Below are 15700 nucleotides of genomic sequence, written 5' to 3'. Positions count from 1 at the left end.
TCAAACTATTAATAATAATAATAATTTTTTAAAAACCCTTTCTGGTTTCAATATATTATTGTACGAATTTAAATAATATGCCTAATTTTTTCTATTGTTTTTAAAATAAGTTTGTATCAAAGTCCATGGGTTTTTATTTACAGTAAAAAGTTTAATCCCCACCGCCTTTTTTATGATACAGACAAATGCTTTATTAGGGAGCTTACAAATATATTACCATCCCCCCATATCTGCAATATCTTTTATGCTAAAGGGCCAGACTTTAAATTATATTTTTAATAAGTAATGTCTGTTATGTGGTGAATATTGTTTTATTTGTTTCCGTACACCATGTTTTATAACAAAATGTGTTCTGTTGAGTCTTATTTAATCACACAAGGGTGTATCTGTTTGCTAATCGAGTTTAAAATGGGGATTGCAAACCTTCTAGTTGTTTTTGTGAGAAGATATGCTTACTATATCTTTTTTATTTATTTGTCTTTTAAAGACTGATCAATTTCATTTAAAGCTATGGAATATATTTTTTGTGAGAAGCTCTTGGATGCACTTTACACCTACATTTTAAATAAACAATGCAAGTATTTTAATTAATTAATCAATTACCTGATAAATTACACTCTGGTTATTATCCATGTACAAAAATGGTTAGAAAATTTTTTTAATCCCCTCCAAAAGTGAAAAGAGAAACAAAAGGCATTCAAAGTTCTAACCCTAACCCGAGCCACATCATCTTTGGGTGGCTGTGGATCAGCTGGTTGAGCGGGTTGTCCACGTAGGGTTTCCAGTTCGATTCCCGGTCCACATGACTCCACATGCTGAAGTGTCCTTGGGCAAGACACTGAACCCCAAGTTGCTCCCGATGGCAAGTTAGCGCCTTGCATGGCAGCTCTGCTACCATTGGTGTGTGAGTGTGTGTGAATGGGTGAATGAGACACAGTGTAAAGCGCTTTGGATAAAAGCGCTATGTAAGTGCGCCATATCTTCTTTTCGCTCCACAGATCTCTCTTCATGCTAACACGGGGGAAGAAATAATCCCGAACTCATTCACTCCCTTCTGTTCTGTTGACCGAATTTCTTGTTATTAGGTCATTTAAACCATTTAAATCTTTGTGCGCTGTCGTCAGAATACAGAACGTGTAGGCGCTCTTCTCTGTTTTGATGATGATGTGACGGTGTAAGAGTCCGCAAATTCCTCTGGAAATTCAGCCTCATGACTTTGAAACACGTAAAGCCGCTAGCAAAACTCCAAACGTCTGGTTTTGACATGCTTACGTTTAGATGACTAACAGCACGTATGATATTAGCACATACAGAAGTCTTGCTAATGCTGTGTGTTTCGATGTAAATCATGTTAGCATTATTAGTGCATACTAATGTGCTAATCATGTGATAAGGTGTGAAAATCAAGAAGCGCACTGTTGTTAGCAGGGACACGGACTCCATTTAGGACAATGTTTCCTTAATATGTATTTTTAGTGTTCTGCAGTCTGAAGTGAGAGTACATACATTAGTCAAGATTTTTAGGTAATGATATTGTATTCGGAATGCTAGCATATGTTATAAGATGTTAGCTTTGCCCAAGTTAACTGCTTGTAATGAATTTAGCTCTTTCAGTCAATCATAAAAACTTTACACATGCTGACCTCATTATGGCTCAAATCGTCCATTTTGACACCACGTGACTCCACTCCACATCTCTTCACATCACTTCATGGACGTGAGCGTGACAGAAGACCGCTCTGAATGTGTCTGCTTTTTCCTGGGAATCATGAATACTTCACCTTTGTCTTTAGGCTTCTGTTTTTAAAAACTCGTAATTTCAGATAATGTCTTTTTATAGTAACTCCTATCCTTAACAAATTCAAAACAAACAAAAACAAACATTGTCAAAATTCATATTTTCCTTATCGCTGTATTTCTGAGTTATGTGTGTGTCTCTGTCCTGTCATTGGTCTACTCGCCTGTTCTCTGTTTAGATCTTGATTAGTTTGTCTATTTATAGCCTTCTTCATCTTCATCTTGTTGTGAGGTTTTGTCGTTATTGTGTGTTTTTGAGCCTTGTGTTCCTGTGTTCCTGTTTCCCAGTTCGTATTTTTATTCCGTGTTTGTTCTCTTGTTTACGATTAAGGATTATCTTGGGTTGATGTTCTCAGACTGTGTTTTGAACACAGTTACGGACTCTGACTATGATTATTTGCCCGAATAAACTACGTGTTGATTTTGCACGCTTGTGTCCCGCCTCTTCACGCAGGTTACACACGTGCAGTGGGAAAACAAACCTGCACAACTGATACCATTTCTGATCTGTTATTTTATATATCTGTCAAATTTTAATGCAAGCTATATGTATTTGAAGATATTACGTTGAAATAATGAGATAATTACAAATAATGACATGCATGACATCTTAAAACAACAAGATGTAATAAAGAGGTACAATGGTGAAAGAAAGAGGTAATTATTTGAAATAAGGACATAATATCTTGAAATAATGAGATATTAAATAATTTAAAAAAATGGTGAAATAATGAGATATTAACTTGAATTAACATGAATCTTATGAAGTAATGAGTTTATGAGTTAACATAACTAGGTAATAACTTGTTATTTCAAGTAAAAATAAGATAATATAATGAGTTATAAAGTTAAAATATTTAATATGATAAAATAATGAGATAATGACTCAAAATAATCGTAAGTCCAAATACCAAGATAATATGCTGAAATTACAAGATAATAACCAGTGACATCTTGAAATACTGAGTAATGTCAAAATAACTCAATCATATGTTGAAACAATGAGATAATAACTTTGTTATTATAAGATATTGTGAATATAACAAGATAATATCTTTAAATAATTAAATATATTAAATCTATAAGATAAGAACTCATTATTCAAGATATAAATATATCAAAATAATGAGATAGCTTGAAACAATGACAATAAAGTATCTTAACATGATGAATTATTAAGTCAGAATAACGACAATAACTCAAAATAATGACAACTTGTTTCAGTATTAAGTTGATAGAACGAGGTATCTTGTAATAATGAGGTATTAAGTCGAAGTAATAAGGCAGTGTGACAGAATAATGGAATATCTGGCATAATATGAAAGAGTGATTGTGTAAAAGTAATGGGATAATAACTCAGGGCAATAACTCAACATAACTACATAATATCTTGAAAAATGCTATTAGGTCAAAAATAATGACATTGCATTGTTTTTCTTCACAACTTGTGGTTCTTGGGCTTCCGTAACTCTCCTATTAAAGTGCTTAAAAGAACTTATAGTAGAAAACCTTTTTAAACACTAATATTTATTTCATATCCAGTTACTAGTAAATGTATAATTCCTACGCTTGAAAATGTTCCTGTCATTTTATTTGAATGTTCTTTAGGCACCATATGGATGGTGTTAGCTAGCACATGCTAGCGCTAATCAGTTGGAGTTTCCTGGTGTGCAGCTAAAACATCAAAGAGCCGTGTGGAAATGTTCTCGACACACTCTTTCAATCAAGTTTTTAAGGAAATATTGGCCGCTATTTGAGGTCGCACTTCAGGCACAGTTTTGCCGTGTCACGCTACATCAGAGCAGTTAATGAATTACCCCCAGATATGAAAGGGGATAATAATTTAACGAGCGTCCTGACCTCGTGTCCAGATACAGTATATGTCCAAGCTCACAGTTTGCTCTGTGGTTTCCATGTTGTTCTGGGGTTCATGTACTCGGTACACTCAAGAGTATAAACAGACCCGGATTAAGAATTCAGAGACCCCTGGCCACAATGTCGTGTAGACCCCCGACCGACCATCACTTTCCTGGACCAGCAGCAACAATATCAATACATTTCCCTGTGTAGTGTAACTCACACACACACACACACACACACACACCTGTTAATCTAAACATCTTCAGTGATTGTCCCCACAAAGCTGGGTCAGACACCTGGTAAATCCAGTGTGCTGCTGCTGCTACAGCTATCCTCGGCTTCAGGTTGTACTGCGCTGCTAACACCTGCCACCTCCAGTCCTTGGTTAGCTTTCTCATCATCTTCCACAAATTCCTCACCCTGATTCTCCTCCTGGCTCTGTTTGAAGAACATTTGAATAGATGACACATGTCTTAATAAAGACGCCTCCCGCTCCTCTTTTTTGTTTGTGTTTACTACAACCACTTCTCACATATATTCTGAACTACGAGGATTACTCCCACAGTCCGCTCAGTTCAGTGCTGGGTTATCTGAAGACAGCGCGAGCTTTCCACACCTGCACCTGACCAATCATATCATTCTGTTTAGATGTAAATTATATCAGTGTGCTTTTAATTAGTTATACATGCTGATATTATCTGAAGGCAGCGGCTATTTACACTATATTTACACTTTATTTACACTAAGTGAAAATAAGTAGCGATATATTATATGTACACTATATAAAAGTAGCAGTTCTTTGCAATAAGTGCAGTTAGATTTATAAATAGTGGCAGATACGATTTACACCTCAGTATTGTTGTACATTAACAGGATGCAGTAATAACAGAGTGTAACTGACTATATTTATTAAAATTATTAAATGGATGCCACCTTATTGGGACAATAAAGCCCTCCCTACACCTACCCCTAACCGATAAACACTTTATTATTAAACAGTCGTTAGGCACTATATTATAATTTTTCAAATATTTTCTTCATTTTTATTGAAAATAAACGTCTTTCCATTCTGATATGTGACAGAAAAGGGAGAAGAGCGAGTTCGGGAAAAGGTGGGTTTGGCTCTCGGGTCGAACTCGTTAAAGGGTACTTTCAGGCGCCGCGCTCCGTACGGCCTACTCCACTGACGCTAAGAAGCGCGTCTCTTTTTTAACATTGTGTGGCCCAAACAGACTTCACCCTCGCATTTTTGTTTGTTTGTTTGTTTGGAAGCTTTAATTTGTCATTACGTTTAAATAGTAAATGAATTAGTATTTAGTAATTACTATAAATAATTAGTTCACTAGAATTAGCCCTTCAGCAATTGGACATTGATTGCATTTCAGTGCAACACAACTTCAACACACTGATTAAAGTGAAACACAACGCGACAGGGAACGACATTCATGTCGAACAAACATCTGTCATCAAGAGCAGCTAACTCGATCTCGCAAAAGTCAGAAATCTGATCAGTAACGTACCTGCTGTTATCTGAGAACGTTTATTTCTGTCTTCGGCTGCGGTGTGTTTCGTCTAATCTCCTGTTCTGACAGAGCACTGCTCCTCTTCGTGCAGACTAAAGCTCTGAAATGTTCTTGATGGAGATTAACCCAGTGTTTATTCAAAACTTTCATCAGGTTTAACATATTGCCGGACGTATAAAGCACTAGGTCAGAATTTAGACCTCTGCGGCACACTCTTTTCTTTCTTTCTCGTAGAGATCCACTACGAGACGGTTAGTAACCCTGATGTACAGTAAAGCTGAATCCTGAATGAAACATGTTAATTAACTCTGATAAAAGACGTTACATCGACAAATACTGAACTCAAACGTAAGACCTGCATGTGCGGGGCTGTCCTGAGTATCTTTGGCTAAAGTAAAGTTGTGTATTTAACGTTACATGCAGAGTGCCGAGACTTCTCAAGATTCAGCCTGTTGTACACGTGTGAAAACCTGGTTTCGCTCAGACATTAATCATTAAACCGTCAATCAAGGGTTTGAAAAACAGATTCTTCTCATTCGACACAGACATACACACTGTATTTAATGGTTTCCACAGGTAGACCAGGCTGTTAAGGAAGAGAGGTCACTTTTTCTGGAGATGAAAAGCTTTTGCCTCTTTTTCCATCAAGGAATATTATTATTATTATAATGTTTCCCCAATTAAAAACTGTGCAAGATAAAATGTCATATTTAGTAGCTATTTATCTATAAAGTGAATGTAGAAATACTGTAGGCTAGTATTATTAGCCTGCTAGCTAATCTGCTAAGTAGTGTTTTGCTAATTAGTGCTTAAAGAAATATGATGCAGCTACCATAGTAACATTTATAATTAACATTATCACATGATTGTGTAATAAAATAGTTAAAGTTATAAACGTACTCTCGCACTACTTTGCAGTAATTCAGGTGAGACGCTACTGTCACGATAGCGCCAGCAGAGAGCGCTGAGGCGACAACTTGCACGAGCGGCTTCAGGGCGCGCACGTGCACGTGCTTGAGATGCGCATGGACACTACCACTGTGTCAAGTGTTGCCGGCTGTCAGCAATTAAGAGAGTGGTGACCAGTTATTTAAACCCCTCGTGTTGCTGCTCACGGGGGGCGGCATTAACTTGAACTAAACTGAATCAATCCACACGAATCGGGACTGGACTAAGAGAGACAGAGCTAAAGAGTTGCAGCAAAGCAACACCAAGCCAAGCAAGTTGTGTGTTCATGCCATGCCCAAGTTATATGAGTGTTTCCTACCGTAGTTTAAGGAGTGTTTATGACTTAGTTTAAGGAATGTCCATGTCTTAATTTAAGGAACGTTCATGTCTTAGTTTAAGGAGGGTTTCAGGCCTTAGTTCAATTAGTGTTTCTGTTCCATGTCCTCTGCTTAAGTATCAAATAAAGACTTCCCTCCTGCGCTTACTTCCTGTCCAAGTCTTGTTCCGTAACAGCTACAGGTATGATGATTTTGCACCCTTTTTTTAGGGGGGAGAAATTGCATATACAACATGTCTTCTCCTAGAGTCTAATAAAAATAATCTCTTTTCTCCACTCGTATCCGCCATATTCTCTTAAACTTCACAAGAACGCCTTAAGCTCCACCCACTTCACAATTATTTACAGGGTTTTACAGTAAGCACCTCAGGGGAAAAAGCTGTTCTAGGGGAAAAGAAGATGTTCATGAACATAAAACATTCTCCATTTATCTTGAAGGACAGCGAGGATGTATCTTCTACGTGGGAAAATCAAGGCGACACGAGAGCACTTGCCAAAACACTACTGAAATGAGATGGATGAAGTAGGCGGGGCTTCTAGAGAGATCACAACACCTACACAACTGTCAATCATACCCGATTCATAAGTCGAGTTGAGACAATCGACGTGTATTAAGCAACGTTGGTTTTATTTTTTGGACCAAAATTGCTGAAAATAAAAAATTTTCAAGCGTTGGTTATCAACATTCAAACAAGTATAACAGAAAAGATCAACGATTTTGAGAAAAACTTCACATTGTTTAATAAAAATCATGAATCCTCTGTACTTTGGGTGTTCTATGCTTGGTGTATAATAGGATTAAAACATTGTGGTCGTTATGATGTCCAGAGTAGGGTCACTGGCTCCATTCAGCTACGCAAATTCTCATTCAATTTAAAGAAAAACAGCTGGGGTGTGTCTTGCTAATCAGAGCTAACATTAGCCATGATGAACCTGTCATCTCTTTGCACTGAGCGCCTCTACATATATATCCCAGGCAGTCACAAATCATTTTTTGCAGACTTCTATAAATAGTTTAAATAGTTCCTCAAACTTACATCAAAGCTAATGGTGGCTAGCAAAGCTAACAAGTAACAGTCCTGCTATTATTGAATTTTTTTCTTTTAGCAGTTCTCAAAGTTTATCTGACACACGTTTCCTCTTTTCCCAATTGTAGTTGCGCTGGAACTACAGGAAATCAGCTATCAAGTAATACAAGCTTGTAGTGATCTGATTAGCGTTACGCTACACACATGCTAAAAGCATCACATACTTGCATCAAAGCGTATGGACTTTTGAGCCTTTGATTAGTTTCAGGCAAATATGTGATGATTTCAGTTAGCATGATTCTGATTAGCTGTAGTAAACGTCCATTACTTGTTAGCGAGGTTAGCCTCGCAAAATATGGAATCGCGGCTTATGGAAACACTTAGTTTAATCCACATCTCGTGTTTCTGCCGTCAGTGAGACGGGGTAAGAGACGAGAGATGACGTTATGAGATTAGTGCGCTTATTTTATTCTTTTTTTTGTGTGTGAAAATGAACCAGTAAAACCAGACTGAAAACTAAAACTAAGCTGTATTTAAAATGAAATGAAAATAATATTTTCATAAAATTGATGGACTATTGAAATTATTTTAAAAGTTTAATGTAGTTAGTTTTCCTGTTTGTCACATTTATAAGAGATTATACAATAATAATAATAATAATAATAATAATAATAATAATAATAATGTGTAGGTGAATTGGAAGTCCTGTGCTAAATAAATTATTTGTATTTTCATATATATTATATATTTCTATTTGTGCAAATATTTATTTTTAAAATTATTGAATTCATGTGTATTTTATATTCATGTGTTTGAAATATTATAGAATATTTTTTATTCATGTAATTCATGTATATTTTCTTCTCTTAATTATTTGTCTATGTATTAATTATATTTACATTATATATTATATTATATATTTATTTATTTATATTTATAGATCAGGATCAAGATTTCATGATTTTTGCAATATATACATATAAATATAACATACATACATACGTGTGTGTGTGTATATATATATATATATATATATATATATATATATATATATATATATATATATTATTTCATTAATAGGACATCTATTTTTTGAAGAAAACCATTCAATCCAGTATGGGTCATTTTGACCCCCTTTATGCATTCGTGAAGGTTTTTTTGGTTCATGCATTGTAGGGTTAAATATCAGAAATCTAAGAGGTGTGCATCATACCTGACACCTGGATGAACACTTTCCAGTTGGTTATATGACTGTAAGTCATTCCCTTCAAATGCTATTGAAGTTAGAAACGTGTATTACAATGTCGTATGTAACTTTAGAGACGGTCCCTTAATTGCCGCATATCCGCGAATACCGAACATCCAACAGACCAACTTTATTCCAGAGAATTCTGAGTCTCATTTTCAGCTCTGTGAAAGGAAGTGATTACTAACTGGACCTGCAAAGTTGTATATTAACTTTAAACAAACCTGAAATCAGGGTGTGATTACTTTTGATCAACGTGAAAGTGAATCTGAACATTCGGACTGGAGAGAACAACAACAGCAGCAAAATAAAATGGCTTCTAAGTTTTCAGAGGAGGATTTCTCTTGTCCTGTGTGCTGTGAAATCTTCACGGATCCTGTTGTTCTGCGCTGCAGTCACAGTGTGTGTAAAGTGTGTTTGCAGAAGTTCTGGGAGACCAAAGGATCCAGAGAATGTCCTGTTTGTAGGAGGAAGTCATCTATGGAGGAACCTCCCACAAATCTGGCTTTAAAGAACCTGTGTGAGACTTTCTTACAGGAGAGAAGTCAGAGATCTTCATCAGCGTCTGAAACAGTCTGCAGTCTGCACAGTGAGAAACTCAAACTCTTCTGTCTGGATGATCAACAGCCGGTGTGTTTGGTGTGTCAGACTTCAAAAATACACACCAACCATAAATTCTGCCCCATTGATGAGGCATTAACAGACCGTAAGGTAAATAAAATGTTCAGACACAATCAGAGGCGTAGAAGAGGAGATGAGAGCTGAAGACGTCTCGTTCTTACAAGTGAGGATCATTTAGTCAGTATTTATACTGTGAGAAAGTAAAACTTCTTTCCCTCATCAGAAACGTCACATTTCAGTGGTGTAAAAATGTCAATCAGATCCACTGATATTTGCTTTGTTGTTTTACAGAACTACAAGGCCACAGTGAGAAGGTGAGTGATGTGCTTCCTGTCTCTCTCGTTCTCTGTGTTTCTGACTCCAAACCCACAGCAGCACTGACACCTGAATGTTTTTGCAGAGCTCAGTGCACACTGCAGCATCCAGAGGAGCTTTCAGTACCACTGGTCCATGTGGCAAAACATCTGGACAACCTGAAGTTCAGAGTCTGGGAGAAGATGCAGGACACTGTCCAATACAGTAAGAATCTTCCTTTCTTTCTTTCTTTGTGTGTGTGTGTGTGTGTGTGTGTGTGTGTTAAAACATGAATAGTTTTTTTTCAGTTTTTTCCCCACCATTGGTTTTCTGCCTTTGTTAGTAACCCTAATGTAGTCATTATAATGATGTTTCATTTGTATAATGTTATGTAGTAGTAGTATTAGTAATAATAATAATAATAACAATTATTATTATTATTATTATTATTATTATTATTATTGTTGTTGTTGTTGTGTAACAATACCTGTTGGAGACAAGCACGGACGGGCAGGGTAGCGTGCGTAGAATCGACGGAAGAGTAAGCATGGAAGACAGACAGAAGTCAGGCGATCAGGTGAACAATCCAAACAAGGCAGACCAGGGAATCGTAACCGATAAACAGGCAGATAAATCCGAAAACCAGGAAAATCCAGAATGTAGATAAAGGCTTGGTCAAACAACTGAGTTACGAGAACTGAGCGTTTACTTAGCTGAAATGCTGACAGGTGTTCGCACTCAGTACTCCGGCAAACTCGAGCGTGGGCACGGCTCGGAAGTGTAGTTCTCGTCCACCATGTTTGTAGGCGGCACTACATTCTGAGAACTGCCGCTGCGAGTTCGTTGCGACTTAACATGTTGTTGTTGTCATTGTAAAAACATTTAACCTACATATGTGTGGGACTTTCCTTCTGATCTCATGTAATGTAATGTAAGGGAACTTTTATTTTGAAAGGCTTCTGATGCGTCAGACTGTTCAGTGGTTGAAGCGCGAGTGTAAAAATGGATCGTTGCAGCGGCTTACAAAAGTTTTAGATTCACAATTCTTATAAAGATTGTTTACATTTGTAATTTAAATACACCCGGTTATATATGTTTATTCATTAATATTGTAATTACACTTATCATTTCCTTGGTTTAGGCCAGTGGTTCTCAACCTTTTGTGAGCTCTGGACCCATAGCATATTTTGAACAATCCACAAGGATCCCCTCACTCCACAACAATTATAATCTATATATTTAACAGTCATTTCTATATATGTTACTTTATTTTATTAATATTTAACATTAATAATATTAACATCGGACATTTAAAGTTGAATCAAAACATTTCAAGATTTTATTAAAAAAAATTTACATTTTGTTGTTGGTGTGACATTTAATTTGACTCTCTGAATTACCTTTTGTTTATTTTATCCATCAATACAACACTTGAACTTGTCTACCACTCACAGGTTTTTGCCAATTATCATTTAATTTGTAAAGAAATTTAAAATAAATCCATCAATGAGCGATCGTTATCTAGTGTGATATTTGTGAATGCACACGAATAACCAGATTGGTTCATTTTAAAACGTATCGTAAATTGTTCTTACATTTGATGGGCATATGATATATCTGAATATATTTTGATACATTTAACAATATATATATATATATAACAATTTAAAAACTTTCCCAAAGACCCCATGCAATTACGACGCAGATCGCTAGGGGTTGACCACCCCCGGTTGAGAAACACTGGTTCATGCTAATGTTAACTAGTTCCATGCTAACGTAATGTTTAAGTTAGCTTAGCTCTATCGAAACAAAATGTAAAAAGGGAATCTAATGAAGTGGAAAAGACACAATGTACAGTCACAATGGGTTTTCTTTTGTAGATTTTATTTCTTATTCCTGTGTGTGTGTCTGTGTGTGTGCGTGTGTGTGTGTGTGTTTTCAGCACCTGTAACTCTGGACCCCAACACTGCTCATCCTAAACTCATTGTATCTGATGATCTGACCAGTGTGAGACGCAGTGATGAGAAACAGAAGCTTCCTGATAATCCAGAGAGATTTGATGATTATGGCTGTATCCTGGGCTCTGAGGTCTTTAACTCAGGGACACACTGCTGGGACGTTGAAGTAGGAGACTGTACAGGGTGGTTAGTGGGTGTGATGACAGAATCTGCTCAGAGGAAGGGAGAGATATCCTCCAGAAGTGGAATCTGGTGTGTGTGGTATTATGATGTTAAATATGGAACACGTTCTACACCACAGCCACTCACTCTCCTCTCAGTAACACAGAAGCTCCAGAGGATCAGAGTGCAGCTGGACTGGAACAGAGGAAAGCTGTCGTTCTCTGACCCTCTCACTAACACACACATACACACTTTCACACACACATTTACTGATAAATTACTGCCATTTATAGCTGTTGATTGTAATAAATCTCCTGTAAAGATCCTCCCACTTCAGTGCTCTGTAAGAGTGAATCAGATCAGTTAGAGCTGATATTGTTTTATTCCAATTCATTAATGAAATATTGCTGATGAAAAGATTCATGTTCTTTGTGAAAGTCTGTTTTTACTGAAGCACTGAACACTTCATTGTGGAATTTATTTTGAAGTGTTATATTATTATTTCGACTCACCTTATAAATTAAATAAAAAATGTGAAAATTGGAAATATTGATAGCATTTAATTATTCTGAGTACTAATATTAAGATAATGTCAAAGTATTTATATATTTTTAAGTTATTAATTGAATTTGAAGTGATTTTAAGTTAAAATAATGGCATACTGTTTTGAAATAATGACTGCGTTTACATGGACAACAATAATCCACTCTTAATCTAATTAAGACCATAATTTGACTAAGAAACTACCATGTAAACAGCAACCTTAATCTAATTAAGGTCATAATCTAATTAAGCTCTAATCGAATTAAGACAGGTGGATTACTCCTGTTTTAATCGCATTATGGACGTGCATTACAGACATGTAAACACCTTAATCACATTATGAACGTCGTGTGAGAGTTTTCACCGCATTTTGCGACAGGACACGATCACACACGGCAGTTTTACGTTTTACGGCAAACAAGAGCGTTCGGCTGTGTCCCAAACTGCATACTTGCCTACTATAGGCCTGTAGTGGGGAAAAATACATGCATCTCGGCTACTATACAGTAGGTAAGTATGCGATTTGAGACGCAGCCCACGGCTTCAAGCAGTCGTCTATTTGCACGTATAGAATGACAAATAATTAACTGCACTTGAAGCGTTCGTAAAAATTTAAATAAAAACACCCAAAACTGTATACGGTACCATAACAAAGACGAACTGTATGTTGATACGTGAAATTCTGGAGGGACGTCGGACGGCGTGGCGCGGTGACGTAATGACGCGGGCTCTTAATCTAATTATAATCAATAACATGTAAAACGGGAACATGACAGGAGTATTCTAAAAGCGACTCATGTAAACACCTTAATCACATTATTACCTTACTTAGATTAAGGTCAATAATTAGATTACTGCTGTCCGTGTAAACGTAGTCACTGAGTAATTTGCTTTTTCAACTAGTGTCTCGTTCACAGCTTTCTGATTTTATTTCTAGTATGAAATTCTCTTTCTGCTCTTTTGATGTTCTTCCTTCTCATATTAAAGGGGCTTTTCCTGCTTTGAGTCCGGTCGTGACCGCTATTATTAATACCTCTCTAGTAAATGGGGTGGTGCAGGTCACTTTTAAACATGCTATAGTACAACCGCTGTTAAAAATCATCATCTTGATCAGCATGTCATGAAAAACTACTGAGCCATTTCCAAACTATCTTCCATTTCAAAAGTCTGGGAAAAAGTCCTTTTAGTATTTTTGATTCATTTCGGTCCGGTTTCAGGGAACTTCACAGTACTGAATCTTACTCACTCTTGACTCTTGCTGTATTTTAATCATGCTTGATTTGAGTGCAGCATTTGACACAGTAAATCATGTTATCCTTTTACAAAGACTTGGTCATGTAGTTGGTTTTCAGGGGTCTGTGCTGGAGTGGTTTGCCTCTTATCTCAAGGAGAGAACTTTTTCTGTTAATGTAGGGAAGTGTTTCTCATCCTGTGCTCAAATTTCCTATTGTGTTCCTCAGGGTTCCATTTTGGGTCCTCTTCTCTTTTCTCTATATATGCTTCCTCTAGGTCATATATTATTGAGAGACACCACTTATCCTATTATTTCTATGCTGATGACACTCAGCTTTATATACCTGTGAAAAGTAAGACCTGCTCTGTGTTTAGTTTGTTTGACTGTCTGCATGACATTAAGCGCTGGATGAACATGAACTTTTTACAGCTAAACAATGACAAAACCGAAATAATCATCTTTGGTCCATCAGCTCTGTCCTCTGACAGGGTCAGTCAGTTTGGTCCCCTCTCTTCTAATGTGTACGACTGTGCCAAGAACCTGGGTGTCATTTTTGACTCGACACTGTGCTTTGATAAGCAGATTAGTGCTGTAATAAAAAGCAGTTTCTTTCCGTTAAGATCTGTTGCTAGAATCAAGATGATGCTCTCCAAGAGGGACCTTGAAACTGTTATTCATGCATTTATAACATCTAGGTTGGACTACTGAAATTCCCTCTGTCTGTGGGATATAAATGTTCTTTATAAATCAATAAACTAAATTAAACTAATTAAATCAAAATAATGTGATAAAGTTCAAATATAACACTTTCCCCCCACAACTCCAGGGCTTAAAATCATCATTTTAATTTAAATGTAGAATCTGTTTAAATGTAGAATCTGGAATAGATTTAAATTTATTGATGTATTTTAAATAACTTTAAATAAAGTGAGACTTTGAAGACTGGTGTATTTACTGTATGCTGTTAATCCTGGGTGCAATGTTTAGCTGGATGTGTGTGTTGTGTGTGAAACTGTGCAGTGGAGGAGAATACAAGCTCTAAATTTCCCCCCACCAGCAGTTTGTAGTTTTGAAAAGGTCAGATGGATTTGTATTTTATTTACAAAATTCAAAAATATTGAATGGCAGGAGAAGACTCATTAATATTCATGAGCGTATCTACTGTAGCTACGAGCTCGTTCAACCATTAACTGGTGTGATAATTGAGAGAAACTGGGTGATGTGGACAAGAGATACTGGAGCATCTTGATGTTTAGTTGAAACAGCTAAGCGTGAGAGTTAAACGCAAGTGAGAATTATTGTTATAGTCTGACTGTGTATTAGACATTTTTATATTTCGGCTAATCGTATAGATTAATTTTTTTCTCGTTTTTAAACAATATTCACTAAGATTGTGTGTTAAATCTGACTATTATCCCCACTGTTATATCTCTCAGTAGCCCCATTATGTATAACAGGACTAGTCACATTGGGAGAATAATAAATGACTTAACATGGGGAAAAAAACACACGTTTTTGCAGGATAATCCACTGGAGAGATTTTTATATCAATGTATTTTTATTTCATGTGCAGTGTGAATGACTTTATAAAGTGCTATCAAGTGATAAATTGCTTGGTAAGTGAATAGTGATATCTGCCATTTGGCTCTGTGTTGAGGTTTCCATCGTAGATATAAATACAGGCAAGGCAATCTACCTACTGGCATGTTTTTGGGAGGTGGGGGGTTTATTTGACTATATACACACTGTAATTGTACACTTATTTTGATGTTAATTTAGTGTAATTATTCCAGCAGTTGTTATGCATTATCTTACTTCAATGTTACAGTAATCCAATGTTATTTTACTGTGATGAGACTGTGATTTGCAGTATTAAAATATATTTTCCGCTGTAAAATTACTGTTTAAGTGCAGTCAATATTTTACAAAATAGTTCTGTATATTTACAATACTTTACTGTAACTTACTCTAACTTACTGTACATTTTACAGTACATGGCTATAATGTAAACTCGCAGTGATCTCCTGTGTTAATAAATAAATAAAATTTCTCATGATTCTCCATTCTAGAAAAGAGGGAGAGGGGTGATATTTGGGACACAACTCGGGAAATGAAGTCGCTGCAAATCACACATGCTTTCAACGTACAC

The 15700-nt window shown here is 36.3% G+C and overlaps 1 protein-coding gene across 1 annotated transcript; it reads left to right on the top strand.

Moving 5' to 3' along the window:
• Positions 1-8679: 8679 nt before the first annotated feature.
• LOC128609285 (nuclear factor 7, ovary-like) lies at positions 8680-12429 on the top strand. The gene is given in 5 exon segments (XM_053627805.1): positions 8680-9456; positions 9458-9523; positions 9652-9674; positions 9761-9879; positions 11597-12429. Coding segments are annotated over 5 exon segments (1158 nt in total). The 5' UTR covers positions 8680-9051; the 3' UTR covers positions 12142-12429.
• The last annotated feature ends 3271 nt before the right edge of the window (positions 12430-15700 follow it).

Source organism: Ictalurus furcatus, chromosome 6, assembly GCF_023375685.1.
Source record: "Ictalurus furcatus strain D&B chromosome 6, Billie_1.0, whole genome shotgun sequence".
Classification (NCBI taxonomy): Eukaryota; Metazoa; Chordata; class Actinopteri; order Siluriformes; family Ictaluridae; genus Ictalurus; species Ictalurus furcatus.
Note: the sequence above shows the minus strand (reverse complement) of the source record. Positions and strands in the feature narration are given on the sequence as shown.